This window comes from Argopecten irradians, chromosome 2 (genome assembly GCF_041381155.1).
Source record: "Argopecten irradians isolate NY chromosome 2, Ai_NY, whole genome shotgun sequence".
Taxonomy (NCBI): Eukaryota; Metazoa; Mollusca; class Bivalvia; order Pectinida; family Pectinidae; genus Argopecten; species Argopecten irradians.
Genome location: NC_091135.1, coordinates 27,582,068 through 27,610,027, shown reverse-complemented (window position 1 = coordinate 27,610,027; position 27,960 = coordinate 27,582,068). Strand labels below are relative to the sequence as shown.

At 34.7% G+C, this 27,960-nt stretch overlaps 2 protein-coding genes across 3 annotated transcripts; one reads left to right on the top strand and one right to left on the bottom strand.

Annotated features, from left to right (window-relative positions):
• Nucleotides 1-3,206: 3,206 nt before the first annotated feature.
• Nucleotides 3,207-4,901, top strand: LOC138316562 (triostin synthetase I-like). Its single transcript, XM_069258242.1, has one exon. The coding sequence runs from the start codon at nt 3,207-3,209 to the stop codon at nt 4,899-4,901; it is 1,695 nt and encodes a 564-aa protein (XP_069114343.1).
• Nucleotides 4,902-6,718: 1,817 nt separating this feature from the next.
• LOC138315006 (embryonic protein UVS.2-like) lies at nt 6,719-26,578 on the bottom strand. Of its 2 annotated transcripts, none has more exons than XM_069255712.1 (9): nt 26,399-26,578; nt 16,304-16,448; nt 13,693-13,786; nt 13,030-13,142; nt 11,406-11,588; nt 10,893-10,974; nt 10,393-10,517; nt 9,479-9,625; nt 6,719-7,886 (listed from the first exon to the last, which is right to left on the bottom strand). In XM_069255712.1, the coding sequence occupies exons 2-9, from the start codon at nt 16,359-16,361 to the stop codon at nt 7,498-7,500; spliced, it is 1,191 nt and encodes a 396-aa protein (XP_069111813.1). In that variant the 5' UTR covers nt 16,362-16,448; nt 26,399-26,578; the 3' UTR covers nt 6,719-7,497. The 2 variants fall into 2 exon arrangements, with proteins under 2 accessions (XP_069111813.1, XP_069111815.1); XM_069255714.1 differs by lacking the exon at nt 26,399-26,578 and adding an exon at nt 25,395-25,521.
• Between the last annotated feature and the right edge of the window lie 1,382 nt (nt 26,579-27,960).

Below are 27,960 nucleotides of genomic sequence, written 5' to 3'. Positions count from 1 at the left end.
AAGACAGCAAACCGCGTTAAAAAGTCCATCCGAATCCCCCATGGCAAAAACTTGCTTTCGGTTCAAATCGAAAAATATTTTTACAAAAATAAAATTTTGGGATTGTTTTCTTTATCCACTGGTCTCCTAACACAGTTTCAGGCTGATCTGCCTATAATATAGTTTAAAGATGTTATATTTGTCAAAAGTATTGGAACATGAGAAAGCTGTCTAATGCAACCTTTTATGTCAACTTATCTACATTAAAGCACATTTATTAATTCTTTTTCGCAGTATCTCGAATGGTGATTACCATGTCACAACAAGTTTCATTTTCAGTTTGCTTAGTAAACTGATAAGATTTTCTGTAAGTCAATACGTTTTTCTACCTGAATAGATGACTGAACTAAACAATACTTGATAAATGCACATTCGATATTCGTGTTTGTTTGTATTTAATTTGCTATTTAGTAAGATGATTACATGTATGTATATATGGTTCAAATGTATTCGAATTGCATGAATGGATATTTCCTTAAACATAAACGCGTTATAATCACTAATATTATTCATTGTTGTTACCCATTTACATTCAACAAACTGCAAATATTTGTTTTCATAGAATCTGACTATCAGCTTCCATCCTTAAAAAATAAAGCTTACTTCGACATCTAAAGATTTAAAAATTATCATTAATCGATTTTTATCCTCAAATTAGTTAAAGTGGACACAAAACGTGTGTCTATGTCACTTAAATTCAGAACTAAGACTAGATCAGAAAATTAATAAGCAATGATGGCGGCTATTTTGGATTTTAGTCCAAAACGAGGTTTTGCTATGAAGGATTCAGGTGGACATTTTCATGTGACAAGGGACATAGTAATAATATATATAAGCACTCCGTCAGCTTCAATTGAGAAAGCTTTGTTAACATTTTTGTCTAACCTATAATGGGAAAAAAATTACTGCTTGGCATGAATAGGGAAAACATTAAACCCAAGTTTTTTTTAAACCCTTGTATCCGAGACTCTACGAGGTAAAGACGGACGTTAAAGCAGATCTTTTTTTCCGGTTCGTGAATTTCTTTGTGCAGACATTTTGGAAACACAAACATTTTTGAAAAAAACCCTTATTTATTGTTACTAAGCAATTTTTTTATTCATGATAACATTAATTTTGCGTTAGATTTATTATTTCCCAATGTCAATAAAAATACATATATCGACTGATATGTATTCTAATTTTGTTACTCTTTTAAATTTATTTGATACATATGTTAACAGTGTATTAAGTTATGCATCGGATGTCTGGGGTGGCTGTAAAGCTCCAGATATTGAAAAGATACAGCTTGAATTCTGTGAAAAGGTATTACATGTTAAAAAAATCCACATGCAACTAATGGTTTATTTTGAACTTGGGCGTTTTCCTCTTTTTTACACCAGTTAGTATCGAATGATAAATTACTGGTTGAAAATCATAAACTCTAATAACTGTATTTTGAAAACAGCCCATAATATTTTATTGAATTTACCAAAATCGAACATTGTATTTAATTGGGTAGAATGTGTTAAAGATATATTGTACAGTCATGGTTTTGGTGATGTTTAGGTAAACTAGCATAAAGTTGTTCCTTCAAATATTTTACCAATAATCAAACAAAGATTTTTTTTTATATATATATAATTTATTTGAACACAATATTGACTTTGTCAATATGAACTTCTATCCGATAACATAGAGATATGAAGCGGCAACAAAACTTCAAATTTAGGATAACTTTGCTATTTCAAAGGAAGGTATTGAAAATAAGAATATTTGGATGGTGAATATAACCCCATCCTCGATACAAAGGAAGCAAAGCAAAACGGACGCGGCCCCATAATTATCATCTCGGAATAATTTGAATGTTTAAAGCTAAAATTATGTAGATCTATTTAAATTTGAAATTCTCTCAATCTGTAATGACCATGGCCGTACGCGACTATAATATAAGCTTAGCGTATGAGAGAAATACATTTTAGTCTAATCATAGCTTCTGTATGTATTGGTATATTTAAACAGAGAATTAATGATATAGCTTTTCAAGAGTTGTCATCTATATTAGAAAACGATAAAGTGCTATTTATATCGTCACCTACAAACTTATTTGACAAAGTATATCCCAAACAAAAATCGCATTGTATTGACAGAAATAAGGTTATCGGCACATAACTTGTGTATTGAATCCGGATGTTTTTCAAAAGATAGAAGTGAGCGTGATTGTAAGTTTTGTTACCCTCATCGTGATATTGAGGACGAATATCATTTTATTCTTATTTGTCCAATTTACCAAGATATTAGAAAGAAATTTATAAAAAAGACATTATTGGGAAAAACCATCTGTATTTAAATTAACCAAACTTTTGAGTACTGCAAATATAAAAGAATTAAATCTACTTAGTAAATATATTTATAATGCAACTATTTTGAGAAAGTCATTACTGTAATGCTTTGTCCATTCTCCACTTATCCTGTATGTATGCTAATTGTGTTTTGATATTATTCTTTGTAAAAAGCAAATAAGTTGAAAAACTTAATGCAAATAAAGAATTTGAATTTGAATTTGATACTCTCGCCTATCAACAATTAATTACGGCACGTTTTATTGTAAAATATAACGGAAATCACTGATTTTGCAAATAACAAAGAAATATTTACGCGTTTCTACTCATGTCGTTTGGAAATGGTGGACTTTTGCGCTTACAAATAACACCTAGGGTCATTTTGAAACGAAACACCCATTCATTCTCGCCATTCCAATATTGGAATTATAACAGCGGGAACAATTCATAGTCCATAGATGAAAATGGAATCTCAGAATGTATGCTAACATTGGTATACAGTAACACATAGTGCGTCTACTGCATATTTCATCTGCCTGAAAGCTTTGTTTCTTTGTTTAGTTAAATTAATGTCCTATTCACAGGCATGGTCATGTAAGGACGGCTACCAATGTATGCGGTGTATTACGAGTATGAAGTGCGTGGTGCGTCTTATGGGAGAAACCACACAGTATAATTTCGGTGTAAACACTTAGTACAATTGAGAGTTGGCGTTGTGTATGATAATACATAAATTAATGTATGTAAACGCGCTAATGACAAACACTGCTAATGATAATTTTATAAACACAATGACACGGTCGCATTAAAACGTTACCGAATTTTGCCTCTTTTCAGATAACTATCATGGCTGCTCCGTCGGATCTGAGTTATCTCCGTACTCCAGTAGAAGCACCAATCAACTACACTACAGTTTTCGAGATAGCGCAGGAAAATGCTCTGTTACATCCCAATGAGGAAGTTCTTGTCCTTAGAGATTTAGATGGATCACGATCAAGTTTGACCAATGTAAGTTTATACCAACAGTCAGAACAACTCGCAAGGTATCTAGTAAAATGGGGAGTAACGAAAGGCGACATGGTAGCTTTGGTGGGACCTCAAACCCTAGAAATGGCTGTTGGAACGCTCGGAATAATGCGAGCGGGAGGCATTGTCCTGAATGTCATGGTGGACATGTCCAAAGAGGATGTCCGGGCACAATTTCAACATGTACATCCAAAATTCTTTTTAGTTGATTTTGGCAAAAATAATAGCTTTTTACATGCTGCCAAGTCTGTCTTAGAGCAATACAAAGGGTTGTCGGCAGAGTCAGGAAATTCACAATCTGTCGAAGTCATGACCCTTAGCAGGACAGACGTCAACGACATCGACATTGCAGCCGATCTACAAAACATCAAATCTAGCGATACTGCCGACGTTGATCTACCGCAAATATATCCAGAAGATAAAGCAATTATTTTCAGAACATCCGGAAGCACTTCGAATCCAAAGCTTGTTTGCCATACACATTTCGAGTTCACATGTACCGGAATAGATTTGATGTCGCCCTTAAAGCCTTTTGATAACGTCATTTTTAATAACAACAACTTCGCCTTCAGTATAGGATCTATCATCAGCAATGTAATTCGAAAAGAAAAGAGAATTATTTTGACATCTTCTGATACATCTACCGGTCAAATTGCAGATTTCATTTGGAATGTTTTAAAAGAAGAGCAGTGTAGGTTCGCCCTACTATCAACATTTGTAATCCCTGATCTACTCAAACTACCAGAGACTGTTATCGAGGGTGGATTTAGACTCCAATGCATCGGTTTGAGTGGTCAAGTAATAGACAACAGTTATACTAGAGTTTTGGGGCGATTCTGTGACCGCATGAAGACTGAGTATGGCTGCACTGAGGCTTTGGGTATAGCCATGAAATATCACACTGGAAACAGTGATCCCCTCCGAGCAGGAGACGTCGGTAAGCCGTACCCTGGTGTCGAGTTAAGGGTGGTGGACGCCCAAGATAACCCCATCAAAAGAGATTTGATCGGCAACGTCCAGGTGCGCTCACCTAGATTAATGAAAGAATACGTGGGTATGCCAGAACTTACTAAACGCGTCTTTACCGCGGAACAATGGTATAGGACGGGCGATGTGGGTAAGATAACACCAAACGGAAATATCATCCTATTAGGCCGGGAAAGAGATGTCATTTACAGAGGATCACAAAAGATATATTCATCTGTGTTGGAGGCCATTTTAAAGGAGATGGAAGCGATCAGAAACGTTTGCGTCGTGTCAGTTCCTGATCTTAGGTTAAAGGAAGAGGTGTGTGTGTGTTACGTACCATTTGGGGAGATAACTGCAGAAGACGTAAAGGGATATCTGAATCAAGTTTATGTGAAGGAAAATACTCTTGGCGGACTTAACGAAATTCCGTCATACATACTGCCATTTAACGCGTTTCCAAGACTATGGAATGGTAAAGTTGATAAGATAACAATACGTCAGCAAGTTATTGCACGTTTAGGATTGTCTGAAGAAAGGTATCACTGATCTGACTACAAATAGTCACTTTACTGAATTAATATGAAAAAAAGTCCATACATTTGTAACATATGGCTATTAGAAGGACATCAAACAACTCTAATTATAATATGTTAACTACCTATATTGTGCTTATTTCGATACTTTATAATTAACATAAGCGATGATATTGGGAGACAATAGTGCATATAGGAATTGCTATATCAATAAACAGAATTCAAGTTGAAACATGTTCTTTTTGTTATTACTTCACAATTTTTCATAAATCGAAGTTTCGTACAGTAATAACTTACTAGACTTAAGACAAAAAAAAATTAAGTTATCAATTCAATGCATTTTTTTCTCTGTACAACGGAACAATCATTGTATATAAGGACAACTTTGAAAAGGTTTAAGCAAAATATTTTCTTAAACGACAAAAATCAAAATTTCGTGAAAATACGTAGATAAATAGTTATGAGGCAGACAATTGTACTCGAGATATCTGAGTGGCTTTTTTCATTTCTAGATATCCTAAGAACTCATTCTAAAGAGTTTTTCTAAAAGAAGATACATAAAAAGAGTTATTTTCTTACTTTAGAACAATATCATAAATTCAATTTTGACATATTTTGTATCATCAAAATAATGGTAGTGTTGCAAACTACTGTGCATTCTCCATAAAGTTAACCATATACCAACAATGAGCCATGACATGTATGTCCACTTCGTCTGTCGGAAGTGTAGCTATATAGATAACAGTGATGCGGTCGTTTTGCCTTAAGCACAGTCGTTAGAGCATGCGCAGCGGACCAGTAAGTCCGGGGTCGCGGGTTCGATCCCGGCTGGTGACACACTACTCTTCTATTTGGTGTTGTTAGATCCTCCAGTGCCGGTATTTCACTCACCTTCAGAACTAGCGTTGATCTACCCGATATTTCATTTATATCGAATACCACTTGAATATCAAATGTGGACAATAAGTCTAGAGTAAAATCAATTGCGATGTACTTATATCTTACTCGATTACACGTATATTTGAACTGAATTTAGATAGAAGACAATGCAATGTCACGACGCTCTTTTTTGTTTGTTGTATTGCTGTTTAATATGAGGCTCATGCGAATAAAGTATCCATGACAAAGTTTGGTTCCTTGTAATATCAAAGCAACAACAATATCACAAAAATATCAATTCTACCATAATAAGTGGCAGCACATGGCTTATACTCTGTTCAACCTTTAACATTTCGATTGGCTAATGCTATACTAGTATAATATACCAAGCATGGATTTTCATGTTATACATTATTTAATAATAGAATGCAATGATGATATGTATTGTATATCTAAGATGCCCGATGGGCACGAAGTGCGAAGCACTTCTATATAAGGTAACACATACATGAAAATATAAGAAAAAACACAATCTTCCAAATTCAATCTTACACACTGACAGCTTCAGTTTGCGGCCGCTATTATTTTCCCAGTGTAAAAAATCCCATCAGCGTGATTGCGATGCTTTGAAGTCAACTCATTATATAATCATGCTAGGTAACTTTCAATCTGCAATAAAAATTAATCCGTTTTCAATGTTATTTTTTCGAAAAAATACCACGTAAAGAATGCTTTAAAATCATAGAAAATACACCGTAAAATTCATCTCAGTTATTCTAAATCGTAATTTTTTTCCAGGGGGAGACCCCCCCCCCCCCGACCCAAATACCAAAAATTTGAAACCAGGAATCAAAATTATGAAAATTGTTTCCTCAGGAAGCTTTCCATGCCTTGTTAATGGAAATTGAATCCCATTCTATTGACAGCGTCATTGAAGAGTAAACATATGTCAAAGTTTTGCAGATCTGTATTGTATATACACCTATTTTCAACGAATATCGTCTTGCACATTTTGAAATTTATTGTTAATTTCAAGAAAAAAACTTTCTGTCGTCAGATTGGGGACTTCATACTATGACAATATTCACTTGTGTATTATTGTATACATTCTGTCAATTTGTATATTTGGTTACTCAAACATCTGGCTGCGCCCTTTAAGGCCTTGCCTTCAGTCATGTTATACATTGCAGATTCCAAATAAACCTTTGAATACAAACGATATCATCATCATCAGTGGAGTAGATATTGTATGACTTGATACATAGGTGGAGTAGAAATAAGTGCGAAATAATTTGGAAAAAAGATTGAATATGTAGGCCCTTCAGTTTAAGATTGAAAGATTGCATAATTTTGTCTGAAATACACAGACATGTATACAAGTATTTCCAAAGCTAAACTTCAACGTGTACACGAGGTATGGTGTCCAAATTGACCACCAGGTTGATTGTCTTATATGTCCACAATGTTTGGTATACAACTTATCTCTATTCCACTATCAAGCTTGTTGTATGATGCGATCGTTAGGTCTATGGGATGTCTAGATCTGTTGTATAGTTCGGTCACTTTCAGTTACAAAACAAATTTTGGCGTCGTTTCACATGGTCTCGTAGAAGGATTGCGGAACCGTATTATCCAAGTTCCACACTTAAATAGAAATGTAGAGTGACCATACCATTTATTGAGATTAACAATAACAATATAGGATAAGATAGTCGACGTGATGTAAATGGTCAGTCAGTGATTACCACTGCTGGTTCAGCAACAGGAATAACGTAGTCACCCCCTGCGTCCCCTTTCTCTATGTCTGCTTCGTTGCCTATGCACTCATCTTTTTTATATTCAGAAGGATGTTCACTATCGCTAGGCAGTGCCTTTTTATGCCCACCGGGTTGAATACTAGAGGTCGCACCACCAATCAATCCTTTGTACTTCAAAGCTAAAACAACACCGGTAGATATAGCAGCTACCCCTGCTACCCCTCCGACCGTACCGCCGGCTATCTTGCCAGCGTCATCACTCTGTCCTGTCTCCAATGACGATACTGTCCCCGATCCTACCCCTGCCCCCGACGCTGTAGTAGTAACTGTTGTTGTAGTAACAGCTGCAGTGGTCGTGCAACCTAAAATAAACATATATTGTTGAAGTTTAAATCAAACTTGAAAAATAACTGACAACTTATAAGTCGTTTACATTTAAACTCAATATTTTGAAAATAAATTATATACTGTAAGTGTAAAATAACGTTTTGTTATAGCAATTTAGCAGATTCCTGGTGTAGTCAACAAAAATCTTCCTAAAAACGCACTACGTATGGTGCAGATGAATTTGCAATACTGTTTATTAATGCAAGACTATAAACTATAGCATAGTCATACATATTACCGCGGTAGCAAGGCAAAAGAAACATCAGTCATCAATTTACCTAATTTACAATTAATGCTATTTTTCTCTATCGAATAAACAAAAAAAAATCCAAAAGTAATTTTCTTAATTGGGATTTCTAAACTGTTATTTATATTTATGCTTTATGTGTAATTCTGTTGGGTGTAATTGTTTGTCGTTTTTGTCTTGTCGGAGTTATCTCCCTTAAACTAATATAGCATTGGTCAAGGAACGTATGGGGAATTTTCACAAAAATAATCATTTCGCAAAACAACAGTCAGGTATTCATGAGCATCAATATGAATTAATTGTAAAATATTTCACTGTTAATTTAGATATGTATCACCAAGCAAGTTTTATATACCCACAGTTTAACTTAATTGCCTAATTGCTGGGGCCGAGTTGCCGAGTGGTTAAGATTTTCCGACATATTACCACAAGCCCTGTACCGCTGGGTCGAGAATTCTTATCCAATTAAGGGTAGTTTCCAGGTTATAACCGCAGATCGATAGTTTTACTCTGTCTACTCCAATTTCCCCAACCATCATACCTGGTACGTCCTTACATGATCCTGGCTGAATCCGCAGAACTACTACGGGGAGAAACTAACCTGTTCTTGTATCGGACATGACGAATCCACAGAACTACTACGGGGAGAAACATACAGAACTACTACGGGGAGAAACATACAGAACTACTACGGGGAGAAACATACAGAACTACTACGGGGAGAAACATACAGAACTACTACGGGGAGAAACATACAGAACTACTACGGGGAGAAACATACAGAACTACTACGGGGAGAAACTAACCTGTTCTTGTATCGGACATGACGAATCCACAGAACTACCACGGGGAGAAACATACAGAACTACTACGGGGAGAAACATACAGAACTACTACGGGGAGAAACATACAGAACTACTACGGGGAGAAACATACAGAACTACCACGGGGAGAAACATAACAGAACTACTACGGGGAGAAACATACAGAACTACTACGGGGAGAAACATACAGAACTACTACGGGGAGAAACATACAGAACTACTACGGGGAGAAACATACAGAACTACTACGGGGAGAAACATACAGAACTACTACGGGGAGAAACATAACAGAACTACTACGGGGAGAAACATACAGAACTACTACGGGGAGAAACATACAGAACTAGGCCCTACTACGGGGAGAAACATACAGAACTACTACGGGGAGAAACATACAGAACTACTACGGGGAGAAACATACAGAACTACTACGGGGAGAAACATACAGAACTACTACGGGGAGAAACATACAGAACTACTACGGGGAGAAACATACCTGTTCTGGTATAGGACATGACGAATCCCCGGAATTCTTCCGAGTCATCTGATGTCATAGCAATGGTCGCAGATGTACCTGTAGTGCTGTAGTCAGAAGATGGATTCCAGTTTGACTCTCCACAAAGGGTAGCCTGTGTACTTCCATCTGTGGATATATTCATCAAGAATTATATATATTTGATGTCATTCTCTTCTATTTACGACTGAACGATACATAATGTGTCCTTTGATTATAAGAAACTTATTTTAAAAAGGGCTAGGGAAGGTAAGGGTCTTTTGTGGCACCCAAATCTGATATTTTTTAAAGTCTGTTATTTTAAGATGTTAATCTTGCATTTCAAATATTAACTACATACATGACATATTTGATAGTGTTATTAGGTAATATATTAGTTCTAGTTGTCATGGCAACCATTTTATTATACACAAATTAAGCAAATTGTTAAAAAATCATCAAAATTGGCCCTTTTTATGCAGTTTTTCATCTAGTTAACATAGAGCGCTTTCTAGAACAAACTTTATATTTCTCAAAATGATGTATTCTTCGTGTCTTCTAATGTCCTTAAAATATAAAGTATGTTCTAGGTTGTGCTATATTCCTTTTAAAAGAAAAACTATCAAAAACACGCCAAAAGTGACCAAATTTTCAAATTTGAATAATTTATGCAAAATTACCATGGTTATATAGAAAAAAAATACTTTCTGTCAAGAAAAATACCATTAAGTTTTTATCAGAAACGTATTTAATATTTCAAACGCAGTAACTTAATTTCTAAATACATAATTTGAAATTTGGTAGAATTAGGGGCCAAAAGGAGTCATTACCGTATCTAGTCCTTTATTGAGATTGGATATGCATGTATCTGGGAGATTAACTGTTTAGAAGTAATTGCGAATATATGAGCTATATACCGTATTGGACCGTTACTTTATCCAAACTGCATGAACCGTCCTGTTCGATATCTATATAGATAAAGGACAGTAACAGCGTCCCGCATCCACCCTGTGCGCTGATCGTCCACGTGCAGCTACTGTCTCTATAACAACAAATATATATTTAAGCAATTTTATGCCAATAAAAAATGTTAAACGCGTTATCAAAACATTGGAGATGAATTATTAAAAAAAACTGCCAAGACATTTTTCATCGTCTCCACGGTTAATTGCCCTACAATATTGCACAAGTTTCATCAAGTGTGGATCCCACACGAAGACGACTTTCAGAGCCACTCGCTATGACATTAAGTAGTTAGTTGATTTATAAAACGGTCACCTGTATGTAATGTTTTGACAGACTGTGATATATTCGTATGGTCGTCTCTTTGCAATAGTTGGACTCTTGTTCCTTTACTAGTCTTATCGGACGGAATAGTAAATTGATCCAGAAAGGTAGTGGAGAAATGAATACTTACGAGGAGTACACTGTTGGAAAGTTGGCTGTTGTAATGTATTGTGTGGTATCCGTAGCTGTCAAACTGGCTGCTGAACTGCATGCTGAAAGTATATTGTTTTCTATTTTTCGTCTATTTCATTCATATGTTATATATTACATTGTAGTTCTCTCTTCTTCTGATCTCATAACATCAGCCGGCCATTGCTCTATGACACATTTTAACCGTATAATTATATACGTTATTCAGGCATCACACAGTTCACACTGTGACACAGGTACAATATACGAGGCAGCCAAGAAATGATCTTGCGTATTCGATTGAGCTGGTAGCTGTCCAGAAATAATATGTTTATTGAAAGGCTAAAGAGTATTCTATCATTCAAACTACGGTAGTGTGCGTTTATTCAAAACTTGAAAATAGACAATATGAAATATTTGAAGAATAATGATGCCCCCTCCAGTACATATATATCCGTACACTAGTATCTTTACAGCTTATGTAAGTACATGTAGTGAAATGAGCTGCTATTACCTCCATTTGAATTGGCAGTTCCTGCCATATAGGTGAGGGTGAAGCCATTTTGGTTGGTATCTGCTACAGCATCTGAGACAAAACTTATATAGGCAGTCCCTGATGCAGCGACTGTGGTAGTGGTTTGGCCTGATGTGCCCGTAACACTAGATGAAAACAAATTAGGCCCTGTGTTGTCGGCACCTTTTAGAAAAAGCGTTGAACAAGTTACATATTATTTTCGTATATTTTGTCAGGATATGTCAAATAATAAAACAAAAAAGGGACACAATAAAATCGACATCATATTTCACATGATATATACCGATATCATCGTGGCTTTCTCAACAACGTTTTGAATAGGTTCACTCACAATAATTTGTCAGGTTTTCAACACCCTACCTGGGCTAAAATAAATTCAATAGATATATGGTAATTACAACTCCCATTTGTAAGTTCACTGTAAATGCTTTAATAATATGGTTTTGGGTTGTTTTATGTTCGTGAACTTCAATTATACATATGTATCTAAGTATATATTTTAGTTAGAAAAACATATCCCTTTTTTGTGAGAATATTTAAGGTAGTTTACACTCAACTCCTTTACCTCATGATCACCAAAAATCATCACCAAAATCCATTATCATGAGAAATAAAGCATTATTTCTTGGCAAAGCAATGAAATGTATCACATTAATTAAGCACTACATATATCACAAAACATTTTGTTAAAGACTAGGATTTACCTCAGGCGTATGCTTTTTATGTATAGAAATTCCTTAAAGATGACAAATTTGAATATCAATTTAGAAAAAAAAAACAGGTTTTATTCTTCGAAACTTAACTTCATAGAACAGTATAGAGAATATGGGGGCTATGAAAATAACACTTTAAAGTAACTTCCTATCAACAGCTAGTGTCATTTAAGTACTGCATCCCATGTATGTGGTGTGGCGTGTGTGTGTTTCGAGAGGCTGTGGTTCATTTGTGTTGTGGCTGCTTGTAATAGAGGAACATTTATACTTTTTATTGTGCTATCTCACTACAGCACGTCGTCGAAGACACTATACAAGCATATCTTTAACACTTTACTGACAACGGGCGAAGCACTTCATCCAATCCCTTTATGCTTAGCGATAAACAGGAGCAGTAACGGCATTTTTATTGAAACACGTTTTATAAACTATTGTGTGTCTAGGCAAGTGTTCATTGCTCAGAGCCTACCCCACAGGGGCTAGCGCTCAATCGAAGGTCAAAAGTGAGGCGACGTCAAAAAAGACGTCTGGAAAAAGAAATTTATAAAGAAGAAAAGAATATCCAAAATTACAATTCTTTAAGTCGCCTTTTACAATCATTGAATTATTACATTTACGTTCTAGTAACAGTCATTTAAGGACTGCCTTCCGTGTATATGTAGATATTAGGTGTGTGATGTGAGAGATGCATGAGGAGACTAGTATATCCGTGTTATGTCTTGTATAGAAGAACTCTACACATTTTATAGTGCTATGTCACTAGAGCATGGCAACACAACCTACCCGAATACCCTAAAATGGTACCTTGTTAATGATAAGTAAAATAAAGCGGCATGTTCCTGTGCTCTTATTGAAGGGTAACAAGGGAATTGGTCGTAAGAAGCACCTACCATCATAGATGTTTAGTATGTCGTTAGCCCTCAGTTGATTAATTTGGACATATATCAGAACGTCTGCGTTGCTAGGATCTAATGCAGCGACCTTCCAGGCACAGTTCAGGTTTCTATTGCAGAGAACATTACAAGTATCTATGAGCAAATATAACAATAGTCATATTGATAATCAATGACATAATATTTAAAGTCATAATATGCATGGTTGATGGCCGGTTGTCACAATATGAGATTGTAAAATCACTACAGTTTGAACTAGATGAAATGCATTCTGAAAAGTACCACCTATGTACATCTAAATGATCGTAGGTATTATTTAGTTTTGACGGTGAACACTTGTGGTAAAGTAAATCATGTTTAACGTTAATTCTTTCCAAAACACGTTTATGCTTGAAATGCTAACATTCAATATTCCAATGCACTGTCCGAGACACACGCTCGGTTGCATTGCACTACACGCTTATCATAAGTGTTGCGTAGTGTAGTGCAACCATCCATGGCTCTTCGACGATGACTCCAACCAAACTGTATGACAGATAAATGTCAGCGATGGTGCTGTAGCAGTTACCTGAGATATACATCTAGATACCAAACAATGGCATGTACATTCCTAAATGTGCAAAATGCTAACATAAGTTATATTTTGTAAGAGCTACGTACTCGGTGTAGGGTGCCGTGTTTGGGTAGTTTAAACTACCTTTTTCGTAGGTTGATAAGGTGGAATCCAAGGACGATCCAGAACACTGGCCTCGAACTAAACGTAAAATTAGTTCATCGAATATAAATGCATCATAAAAATCTTAAATTGTAAATAAAGTAAAAACAAAACAAAATACTAATCTTAATCAAATCGAGTCAACAACTCATTGCGTAAAATACAAATGAATCAACAATTACATTGCGTCTTAGTCCTGATGCACTACAAAAATAAATCATAAGTCTATTAGCATCATTGTTTTGATTGCTGTTAATAGCTAAATAAGTAATTTAGAATTAAAGTTATATATGCTTTAACGGGACGAAGATTTTTACATCCTAATTTTAAGCTGTTAAAATCATTTAAATAGACAAACATGTCCTATATTAACATTAGTTGCAACACAGAATTTCTTTCACTAACAGTGAAAGCTTCTATTTTTATATACATGTGTATGTGTAGATGAAAAACACGTATTAGTCACTTTACAATCACTAATAACACTGTAAAAACGTGAAATGAAATTGAAGACTACAACTTAACTTCATGGCATCACTGTGTGTACTGAATCTTTAACATATTAATATCAGAGAGATTTCATATGTATACATGGAGGATAGGGGTGTTCCACCCGAGGGTCATAAAATGTGGTACAACCCGAGGCTTGCCAAGGGTTTTTACCACATTTTGTGACCCCAAGGATGGAAGATCCCCTATCCTTCATGTATTACATAATCAAAGAGTCTTTTTCTCTCATATCATTACCAAATGTCTGTTAAAATACCTTTAAGTCCTTAATCTTACTTCATTTTCAGATTTTTTATTGCATGATTTTATGCTAAAACAATACGATATTCTACAATAAGTCGTGACCTGACCGACTTTGTTCCTGTACCCAATCACATCGTACACGTATCAATTAATTAACGTCCTATTAACAGCTAGGGTCATGTAAGGACGGCCTCCCACGTATGCGGTGTGTTGCGTGTATGTTGTGCGAAGTGCGTGTTTTAGGAGACTGCGGTATATTCATGTTGTGTCTTCTTGTATAGTGGAACTGTTGCCTTTTTTATAGTGCTATATCATTGAAGCATGCCGCCGAAGACACCAAGGAACACACCATCCGGTCACATTATACTGACAACGGGCGAACCAGTCGTCCCACTCCCTGTATGCTGAGCGCTAAGCAGGAACAGAATTTACCACTTTTATAGACTTTGGTGTGTCTCGGCCAGGGGACAGAACACGGAGCCGTCCTCACAGGGGCAAACGCTCAACCCAAGACCAGAAGGCCAAAAGTGAGACGGTGCCAAGGGAGGCATTAGGAAAAATAAAGTCAGTTAGCAAGAGGAGAAAATATAAGATCCTAAATTTAGTCACCTTTTACGATCATGCAATAGGGGCAGCAGGTACAATTCTAACGCCCTACCTGCGTACATCCGCGAAATATATAGCGCCAATATCTAAAACGAAAGAACAATCAAAGAAAAAGTGTTTATTTTTTGTTATATATGTATTTCAATTTTAACTATAAACATTGTTGATATTTTTAAGAAATTTGGCGGAAAATTTACGGTTTTGTCACTTCAGTCAAAGCACTGCGTCGTACATGACGTCACAACTTTCGTCGGAGTTCCATTTATATATTGGCGGTCAAGGCTACTACGAGTCGCTCTCGATCACCACGATCAGACGATATTTTGGTTCTGGAGATTTTTTGTTATATTAAAATTTATTTCACTGTTGTTCGTATGGGATCCAGCGAACAAGATTTCGAAACGAGTGTCCGACCTTTGTTGTAATACAGATTTGAATGTATTTAAAAGTGATTCTTGTTTAGAAGCGAAGCGGGGACTGCTCTCGCCCAGATGGTAGGCTATCGTACGTTAATTATGTGTTTTTCATATTCGACAGCATATTTGAATGATAAATTTGTGTCTATCATTCAGAGTTTTATAATTATTCAGCGACTGTGTGTTATGTTGTCAGTAAGTTAACAGAAACTTGGAGGCTACAGTACGGGACATGATTGTCGGTCATTTTTGGACTAACCGTACGCGTTTTACGTTCACAAAATGCGTAAGGACACGCAAACTATTCACTATATAATATAGTATACCTTTAGACGATAAACATGTACGTCACATCCTAATAGGATACGCTTCATTGTACTGACACAGGTTCAAGATATTATATCAACAGCATTTACGTGCCCCTGTGCAACATGTTAGCCTAGATGGCATATCAACAGTTTCCTCCATGCTTAAACAAATTAATATGCGCGCGTGAAATGCCATGTAAGATAAATTTAACATACATAACTATCTAACATGGGCAAACTCTACATACAATGGGTGAAATGAGAGAAAAGCTCTTCTTTGTCAGTACGAAAATTATGACTCATATAACTTTAACGGTAGAGTTATTTTAACTGTAAACTATACTCACAATGACTTTCTATTTAAACTAGTATGCATACAATTATAAACCTATCACATAACCACAGTATTTACACAGATATATTCACCTTCAAAATAACTTAGATAGTAATTTATTCCTTGTATAATCAAATACCTTCATGAAAGCAGACGAGAATGGCGATACAAAATAGGAACCACCAACTATACACCATGTTGATGTCTTGCGATGGTTGTCCGTTGCAATATTCTCTTGTTGGCGTCTTATGATGATCATCAGCAACGATACCGTCTTATTTGTACTGAAATAAATTTTAAAGTTATCAAAACTCACACATTAATGTCGCTTTCGTTGGATTATCTTCACGATCTAACCAATGTTCAGTTGACGTTGAAGTTAACAGAAATTGATGAGATTTAAAATTAAACATGTGTAAGAGATGTAAGATCCTAAATGTAGTCTTTTATACTGAAATAGAAGCAGTAGGTACAATTATAACACCTTTAACTTTAGAGACAAAGTATTATATGTACAGTGCCCGTTTTTACCAATATTCGTATTGTATTACTACGTGTATGACTCAAGGTGTACGGACAATAAAGGATTTAATGAAGTCCTTACTTCCTTCTGTATTACAAGGCATGCTTGTGGATGATACATGCAACCTGAGTACATGTGTGCATACATACACCATCTTGGTTTGAACGTGTTATAAAGGAAGTAGCCAGTGACAACATTACTGACCGGCCGATCTTTCCTTAGACGTAACATGATCGATTTGTACAGAGGTGCGACTATGTTTGGGGGTGGTATGTACGATGGCCCATATCAGCCGACATATTACACTCACAAGTTGTATGTGTAGAATGTACATATACAAACTTTACTAACAGTCTACACTCCAAACTTACACGTGTAGAATGTACATGTACAAAATGCCAGTTTACTCTTGACACTTATGAGGTATGACTGCTCAGGTACCAAGATTTAGTCAAGGTATTTTCGAGTGTAATTAATCGACTTTTATATTCTAGCAAACGTGAGTAAACACAAAGGGATTGACTTACATACATACATTACACTTTGAAACGTTCAGTGCAAATAATTACGAACGTGCTGTGGTTTACTTTGATATTATACAGAGCATCACATACGAGGTATTCTTCGAATGATTGTAAATGTTTTTTAAATTCCTATTTATCTCCCTGTACATTTCCATCTACTTCACATTGCTGCGTTACTGGAATGCACTGCCTAATGCATCAAAACATCGAAGCAATGACATGATATGTAATACCGTTAAGTTGGTTTATTAGGTAAACGTCCTATAAACAAGTTGTGTTATTTAAGAACGGTCTACCACGATGCATTGCGTTTGTGAATGCCAATGTTCTGGGTGACTGCGGACAACTCTTTAATTCTGGTCCTATGTTTTATTTTTATGTAGAAAATTTATGACTTTAGCTAGTTTTAAATTACCCAACACACGAAGCATGAGTTGTGAACACATAGTTAGTTAACAGTAATGCGAATAATAGAAACTTTGGATTTGATATGTTAGTTTCTGTATATTATTACTAATAGTATTTTAAATAAATTCAGATCTAGCTATCTGAAACGCATAATTTACATAAACACCGAGTGGTTGAAAGGCCTTAGAACTATACCGAATCATGTATTTTACAACGTAATCGGTAGCCTCAATTTCGTAAAATCGCCACAGGCACTACTTGTATTCGTTCTAGGTGTTGTTTTCACATCTTTTCTACACAAGGAATCATAAGATATTTTGCTCGTTAATTATACGAAAAAAAACGTTTATATGCAATAAATTTGGGCATTGGTATGACTTTCATTATAATTATATAAACAAAATCATAATATAGCCGGCAGTTTGAAGTGAACTAACGTGACATGATTTTCTGTAACTTGAGTCCATAAATCGCGCGACATACACCCTAGTGTCCAGCGACACGCACTTTGGTACTTAAAGGCCACTTCATCTGTCTAATTGGCTAATTCACCCCCTGACACTTGTTTGGCTTGATATATAGATGTCAATACCCACGTCAAAATGTTATAGTAGATATTGTTTTCATTACACCTTTTCTACACATCATTATTTACATTGTCAATATGACACGTGCGATATGATTGGAAATACTCCATTAGTTATATTTGTAAAATATTAGCTGAATAGACATGCTTTTGAACTATTTACAAACGTCAATAAAGTGTTAAGGCTACTCAAACATTATCATAAGTGGAGAAGTATGTAACCTTTACTTATATTTAACTTGAATGCGACTTAATCATCATAATTATCATGATTGACGATAACACACAGCTGTTTGTTTCTCGTAGTATTCGATAGGATCGCACAGAAAGTGTTGATGAAATGAAAATTTGTCGACATGTTGATTTCCTAAATGATGAAGAGGTTTGAGTATTGTCGTAAAACAGGAACGGACTACACGTTTGTCATTGCTCTAAATACATGTGGCAACACCGGTTGGTTAATTAGGCAATATAATTGTGTGTATGTAATTGGTAGTTTTTTTTTGAGAGACTGTAGTATATTAGTTTTACGACTTACAAATATATTGTTTCCCTTAATTAAGATTACCTAAAGGTCTCAACCAAACAAATAAATCTGGAGGGTTCGAGCGTAGATTTTATAAATACTGACCTTACAACATTTAAAATGATTTGTTCCATAGATGGATAAGGAGGTTTCCATATATTTGGAATTAAGTCTTTTTTTTTTTTAATAGAAATGCAGTTTTAAAATATACCTATGCAATATAGAAATAAATCATCGAGGAAGGTGTAAAGACGCCCATTGATTGTTTCCAGTAGTAACATCATACAAATTGGCATTGAGTGGAATATGTAAAAAAAAATTGGCAAGCGCTTTTATTGTTTTGGACTAAAGACAACCTTAAATTCTCTCTATCGAAAATTCCTGTTTGAAATGTAGACACACGTTTAAAAAGCATACAAATATACACGACAATACTGTGTAATTTAATATATATTTCATAGACACGTGTTAGCAATTAACGTGAAACGTAAATTTTATATGTTCTATAAATAGTAGTGTTCCTATCAATAGTTATATAAAGACAACAACACATAATCACCACCAATTCTTCATTTAATCTACTTAATCTACATATTATCATTGATGACAAATCTATTTACTAATCCAATACACCAGTACCGTTGACATCTGAAGTGGGTGTGTTCCTCGACTGGTACGGAAGGCAGGGGCGATCTTTTGATGACGTCATTCATTGTGCTGGTAGCTGGTTCCGGGTGATACTTACAATTAAGGCCATTTTACAATGTTACATTTTTATGTTAATAACAGAGACTAAGACACAATTGAGAAGCATATGCAAAATTCAGTATAGCATGAAATTGAATGCTGTAATGCACAGTAGCAAATTCCTTGATATGTTTGGCATACCGCTTTATTTATTTAAGGATTGCTTATTGTATAATATATTTTGTAGTGTGAATGCCTATATGTTGTTGGATGTTGTAGTATACTCATGCTGTATCTTGTAATAGTGACAGGCATGTCCTTGCTACAGAGCTATCTCACTGTCTGAAGCATGCTCCAAGATACCGAACAGTACACCCTACCCGTAAACATGCTACTGACAAAGTCCCAGCCAGTCTTTCCACTTCCTTTAAGCTGAGCGCTAAGGAGGAGCGAAACCTAACCACCCTTTTATAGCCTATGGCCTGTCTCGGCAGGGATATATAGCCCGAGCCTACCTCACAGGGACGAACGCCCAAATCAAGGCCAACAGCGGTACAGGGGAGACGTCAGATAGAGGAAGTGTAAATAATAGGTAGATGTGAACAGATAAGATTCCAAAATTAGTAGCCTTATACGAATTCTAACGCCCTACTCGCAGACAATATAGCTATCACTAAACACACAAAATAATAACCACCACATTGTAGTAGTAATGCTATATTATATAATGTTCATATACAATATATTCTATTCCAACATAATTCAAATGTGTGTGGTAAAGCTATCAAAAGTAATTAAGAAGAAAAAATAAAAATATTCAAACACAACAGATATACCATAAATATCATTCATGTAACATTCGGGTATCGATATATAAGAAGCAATTGAATCTACCGACTTTAAATGCGGTGTATTGTTGATATTTATTTATATGATCATATGTCGTACTGTGGAATCTATGAAGTCTAACTGAATATATAACTCAGTGTCAATGATTCCCTGATTAAGGTTTAGTAGCAGTATGAAAGGTAGATAACTCAGTGTCGACATACACAATTCCCTTATTGAAATAATAGCGATTAAAGTCGCCACAATTTTGTTCGCTTTTCGCTTTTTTGCTTTACAATGCCAAAAAAGCTATAGTACTGAGATCTGGTCTAGACTGTTAAAATAAGTTTTGTTGCTTGTCTCAGTTTATGGCCCATCCACAGCTAAATTATATATATTAAGAATTTGTATGTTTGTTTGTTTGATCAATTAACGTCCTATTAACAGCTATGGTCATGTAAGGATGGCCTCCCTTGTATGAAGTGCTTGCGGGTATGTTGTGCGAGGTGTGTGTTTTGGTAGAATTCAGAAATGCACGAACAAAATGTCAAACCAAGTAATAATACTCGGTATGAAATGTAAACCAGTCGAGAAAAATCATAATATATGGTTTTCCATTGACATTTAAAATCAATATCATTTATGTGTATTGCGTTTATGTTTAAATAATGATTTTTTATATTGTTTCACTCAACATAAAGTCTTATACACAGGAAACATACTATTAAGTGTCACAGTGCTGAAATAAGATACACGGGTAACTCTAGAAAGGCTTTAGGAAACCTGTAGTAAATTAATGGGTTGGTTAAAATGATAAACGTTTTAAATAAATAAGAAAAAGGCATGTTTATACTTGCGGATATAGATGTATAGTAATTGTGAATACATTTAAGATTATATCATCAATATTATATGAGATATTACCTGCTTTCAAAGATGCTAACTGTGAAGAACAAAACAACTGCATGATACAGGGCAATAGCTCTGTGGTACAGTAAACAATTATATGGTGCAATATGGCAACTCTTTATGGCATATAGCTGTATGGTGATTTGTAGCTGTATGGTGATTTGTAGCTGTATGGTGATTTATAGCTGTATGGTGACTTATAGCTGTATGGTGATTTGTAGCTGTATGGTGATTTATAGCTGTATGGTGATTTATAGCTGTATGGTGATTTGTAGCTGTATGGTGATTTGTAGCTGTATGGTGATTTGTAGCTGTATGGTGATTTGTAGCTCTATGGTGATTTGTAGCTGTATGGGTGATTAGCTATGGTGATGGTGATTTGTAGCTGTATGGTGATTTGTAGCTCTATGGTGATTTGTAGCTCTATGGTGATTTGTAGCTCTATGGTGATTTGTAGCTCTATGGTGATTTGTAGCTGTATGGTGATTTGTAGCTCTATGGTGATTTGTAGCTCTATGGTGATTTGTAGCTGTATGGTGATTTATAGCTGTATGGTGACTTATAACTGTATGATGATTTATGACTGTACAGTTAAATAAATATGCTACTGTATGATGAGTTAAACAAATATGTTGTAGTATCACATCTTTACAGTATCTTAATTCATTTGTTACGTAAATTAAAGATATGATTTTTGGCAGTACTGCCAGAATTTATTTTGAACTCTTTTATGTACAAACGATATGGCAACGTGTCATACTACCTCACTACTATTTGGCAGTGAACTGTGGTGGAAGTTGTCGACATACCGTTTTACGATATGGAAGTATTTAAACGAAAGACAGCTCATAGCATACAAGGTTTTGATTCACGTTCACCAAACGCTGTAACAATCTCGTCATTAGGGTTACACTCAATTAAACGCAAAATCGACCAAGCAAAGCTTCTATTTTGGAACAAACTCTCAACCGGTGAAGATTTTTTTTTTATGGAAACAACTATTTGATCAGCGATTTTCGGATTTTATAGCAAATAACAGCAGCCAACATGGATTCTTTTAGACATACATAGTATTATAGAAAATACAACATAGAATACTTCTTCGATTGGAACAACATGAGACTCCTATAAAAACAGCATGGAAACACTTTATTAAGAACGTAATTCATTCACGAGAAGAGCAAGTATGAAGAGAAACACTGACAAAAAAGACCGGTCTTCACCTTTTTTCTGGTATCCACCAGAAACCATACAAAAAAACACATGGGAAGTCGCTGAACTTATCAATATATCGTTTTTATATGAAAGCGATGTCGTCATTTGGCTTTGTAGCAAAAACGTTGATAACATAACTGTACATTTTATAATGCCACATTCTGTACGAGGAATTTGTGAATGTTTTAGAGGTTACTGACTACGTCAAATTTACTGAACTGGATCATATCGAACAGACAAAATTTATCCTTGGAGGACAATAAGGTGATATTAATGTAACGGACAAAACTGGCAAGAAATGGTAAAACTTATTGCAAAATTAATACCAAAAATGTACTTGAAAATTCGTCAAATGTAATAACTAGCAAAACTAGAAATTATCCACGATAATATTATGAACTCTGCGTAATCTGAACTTTCTATAAAATGAAAAATGAATATGAATGTAAAATGAATGTAAATATCAAAATATGAAATAATTCACTTTCTGTTATTTTCTGCAGTGCATACTCTTCCGTTCTTTTCTCCTTTTTTGTTCTTTTTTAACAAGTTTATATTATGAAACAGGATGGGAAACATTAAGCAACCGTCGAAAGTCAAGAAAACTAACACTATTTTACAAAATACATAATAACCTTACTCCTTCATATTTATATGACCTCATGTCTAATCCAGGACATACCGTAAGCAATTTCAATTTAAGAAATCTTAACAATTATGAAAAATCATTTATACCTCATACAACAAAACTTAGGAATAATCTTGATATCCAAACACGTTCTTGTAATTCTATTTCAACTTTTAAAAACAAAGTTTCTTATCAAGGAGAATGTGCTTCCAACTTCTACTTATTCGGTAACAGAAAACTGAATATAATTCATACTCGACTAAGGCTAAATTCCGATCTTAAACGTATTAATTTAATCCAATCCCCTCTATGTAGATGTTCCCAGGCCATAGAGATTGTTGAACACTATTTATTAATATTTTCATTATATGTTGTCTCTAGAAACTTATTGATACGTAAACTTTTACAAGACTTGAACTTGATTGATATAACTGCAGATCTGTTACTTTTTGGTTCCGATGTCCTGCTTAGCGCTCAGCATACAGGGGTGGACGAGTGGTTCGCCCGTTGTCAGTTTAATGTGACCGGACGGTGTTGCTTGGTGTCTTCGGCGGCATGTTTCAGTGATATAGCACTATAAAAAGGGGCAACAGTTCCACTATACAAGATGACACAACATGAATATACCGCAGTCTCCAAAACATGCACCTATCATAACATACACGCAACACACCGCATACACGGGAGGCCTTCCTTACATGACCATAGCTGTTAATAGGACGTTAATTAATCAAACAAACAAACAAAAAAAGCTTTGTCTCAAACAGATAGCAAAATTTTATTTTCATTAGTTCGTAATTCATTCACCATTCTAAACGCTTTGATTGAATTGATTTCCATTTACAAATTGTATTTGATATCGTAGTTGGTTTGACATAATAAAACGCGTCTGCAAGCAGCAAGGAACCCTTAGCTCGGATTAGCGATGTATGAAGTTACAGTATGGTGCATACAAGAAGAAAGGCATAGACATTTTATGGTGTGGTGTTTTCATGTATTGAATGCTTCAGAAAGTGTTATGTAGACGGCAGTTTTCTGTGTCAATCGACTACCCGATTTTTTAACTTGTTGATTATCTAAAAATGTATTTACACAATTAATAACTTACTAACCAGCAATCGTATTTTTTCAATTCTGATACATATACAGGTATTAGTAGTTAAATCAATGGATTCTATTTAAATTTACTGTTGAATGTATCTATTACTATACTTTCATGTACTTTGAACAAAGGTGTATAGGCTATCTAATATTTGACATTTAATTCATTTAATGATATTATTTACAAATGGATTCTGTATTTTACAGTAATTTTATTTTATACAGACATGAGGGTACAGAGACATTTACATCATGATTGAACTTCATTGTAAATTTTATCTCAAAGCTAGTTTTGTGTGTTATTCAATCATCATTTTGTTTAATAATTGCGGTCATATGTATATATCATCATTATTTTTTATGGGAGAAGATGGATAATAAGTTTACAACTTGTGTCTAATCCCATTTGTATTTAACGTGCAAATAAAATATGTTTAAATCAAATCTCCTTTTTGTGTATCTGTAATCTCATGTATATGGGAAAATAAAGATTATCTATCTGGACATGTATAATTAAAACCTATGTATTGTAATTATTGTAATTGTTGAAATTGTAATTTTTCTGAAAAAAATTACTTACTTTTTTATTTGTTGTTGAATAATATATTGAAAAATCTTCTTGATTCCTGATTATGGGAATTACGGCACATATATCTTTACAATAACTAACTAAACTCCATATTGAGTTTATGGAAAACATTTGTAAGTAACAATTATTTATATGACATAGATTGCTTCGAAGAATAACCAATATGAATACAAACAGTAGAATCTCTACCTTATTTGTTGATTCTTGTTTAATGCAATTGTGCGTTAATATTTAGACTGCTCGGAAAAACTTGTTGATGATAAGTTTATATTCATGAACAATTTAGTTTATATTTACTTTCGGAAATGAACCAAAATGCACGAAGCAATATTTTCAGTTTCTGTGATTTTTAGCTGTAACTGTCAAATTATGCTTTTAATTTCATTACGTCAAACAACATATGAGTTACAGAAAGGCTGCGCGTATTTCATCACATGAACGACATATTATGAGTTAAGCTGACGAGTACTGTAGTAGAAATTCTGTTACAAATATGGTTTAGACGACTTTAGACGAATTACATATGAAGGAAGTAACGCGCAAAGGACTGGAATTCTTTGTCATAAATGACCGTTAACAATATGATTAAGTCTTCAAAAACTTCAGTAAATAATTCGATGATATATGCAGAAAATCACTATTTAGGAATAGTAGGAGTTTCAACGGTCTCAATTTAAGTCTTATTTGAAGAAAAGTCAAATCCTACCTAGATTCTGCCGTCGACCTGCGCTTGTGACATGTTTTTCTTCTCTGTTTGCATCTTCTATCGTTAACTTTATATCATGAAATCGTGGTTTGTTGTGTTATATGTGTGTTGATAAAGTGGTAACTGCCTTGAATTTATTTGTCTGCACGGTTAGGATTGCTTCTTGGCCTATATTTACTATTTAAAGTAATTTGTGGAGATTTCTAAGGACCTGTGTTACCCGGAACATATCGAATTCATTATTGTGTGCCATATCTAGGAGTAGAGTATATAAACGATAACATTTGATTCCTTATTTAAGATGAAGAGGGAGGGGTTCTGAATTCCTCACTTGTGACCATGTAGCGTGGCCAATAGGTGCACACTGGCTTAAAATCGAAGAGAAGTGTTCGAACAAATTTATTTTTTGTGAACTTAATCTGTTTGTGACGCATAACAGTACACTGCATTGTTAAGTTTTATTTCTAACATTTTATGCCGACGTTTTATTAGGTTACGGTACATGTCACTACACATCTAAAATTGGATATCTTAAAAAACAAAAACGTTTTAATGACGTGGCGTTCTCGGTCAATAAATGATTTAGATAATTAGACGTAGCTCCATACAACAATCTATAATTAAACCTCGGGGTTTGATAGAGATCATGAGAGTCCTCAGCTGGTTCCTGTCTGCTGTATAACAATAAATAGATCAGGATATTATACGATGTAGTGTGTGTGCATAATAGACACAAATGTGCAAGTAAATAACAAAACTTCACCTTGATATGCTTTTTACGCATATTATTTAAGGAAACTTATGTCGCTAATATATAAAAAAAAATCATCAATCCCACATACTATAACATATTTATTACAGAACTGCATTCGTAATGTGAGGTAATGCCAGTGTTAGTCATATAATTTATTATCTGCATGTGTATAGACGACAAATACCAATCTAACTTAAAGTTTTGTGTTACATAGTTTGCGAAGATAAAGAGTAGGAAGAAGTCATCTTACCTTTGCGGGAGAATTACATATCCATACCATTGTAAATAGAAGTACACTATAAGTGTCCACAGTTTACAGTAAAGTATCTTCCATGTCCCACTGCGGGAGCGGTATATATGCCTCGTTTAGTGGCAGATGTGGTTTGTGAGGCACACACAGAATGTCTTTATAAACATACGTATACACACCGTCTATATCCTTGTATTATATTACCTGTCGATAAAGAAATATCCAATGAACAGTCAATGACCCATTGCGTAGGTAGACGGCCCAATCTTATCGGCAAAAAACATAAATGGGGTAGGCAATGATTTAGTATACAACACAGGTATACACCAGGTTAATGAGTAAAATAGAACAGTTCTTTCTGTTAGCTAATACAGATCAACGATAAAGTAAACTGTTTACTTGGTTTGTCTAGGATAAATATCGTTTTGCCTTTATTACTTTTTATTACTAGTTTATCTATCTTCATAGATGACGACCAACTTCCATCGTGTAGTTTTAGTTATGGATAAGTTATAGACAATTTCTTTGAATCAATGTATGCCACACCCGTTTGTCTTGTACGGCATGAATTATCGAATACATGTAACAAAAGAAGATCATAATATTGAACGCATGGATTGTTTTAAAATCGGTGCGTATTTAGGTCACGAGTGATGTATAAACAATAGTCAGTAGTTAAATCAAGCACAACACGTTGAAACTACGGAAAAAGAGCCACCTGCCAAGTATAGGAGTGATACTTCGTAATTTGGACAAATATCATTTTCATTGTTTTCATTCAGTTATACTGTCGAAGCTAGGATCCCGATGTGGATTTCCCCGATTATAAGACAAATATGTTTGAACTGAAGATATACCATTAACAAATTACTCTTGGCTGTATGGATGTCATAAATGTGATAAAGAAATATGCAACTTTTATCTGAGGTTTTATTCCGAAAAATGTGAGTTTAAAATTAACTACTGAAAAAACATATTCCAGTAAGGACGTAAAGATATGCGCTTTAAATTATTTTGCATTCCCTTTATCTTTTAATTTGAATACTTTTCAAAAAGGATCTATTTAGGAGAAGCTGAACAGGATTTGCCTGCTACCCTATATATTTGCATTTTTTTTAGTATATAAACCTCCTAAATATGAATTTAAAAGATATCATCGTGTCCATTCTATGTCCTATCGACATTCTTCAGATTAAGCCGTTTCACCGAGTATGTGGCTTTCATCATTTTAAAAGAATGGTACATGGCTTGCATTTGGTTTGAATTGTGGTATTGAAATAGAATAGAATTACTGTACGCCACCCAAAATAATCCTTTATAAGACGGAATTACGTAACTCTTTATATACGTGTGGATATAGAAGTGTCGATACATCGTTATTAAATCCATTGAATGTATCCGACATCGTGATCTACCGCGTTTCGATTTTACATTTAGAAAAGAAATGTGGTATATGAATCTGACGCCATAATGTAAAGCTCTTTATGAACGTCATTCAGTACAGATCAACATATCAACAACTCATTATAATATAACATACAGATAAACAGGTAGTCGTCTTG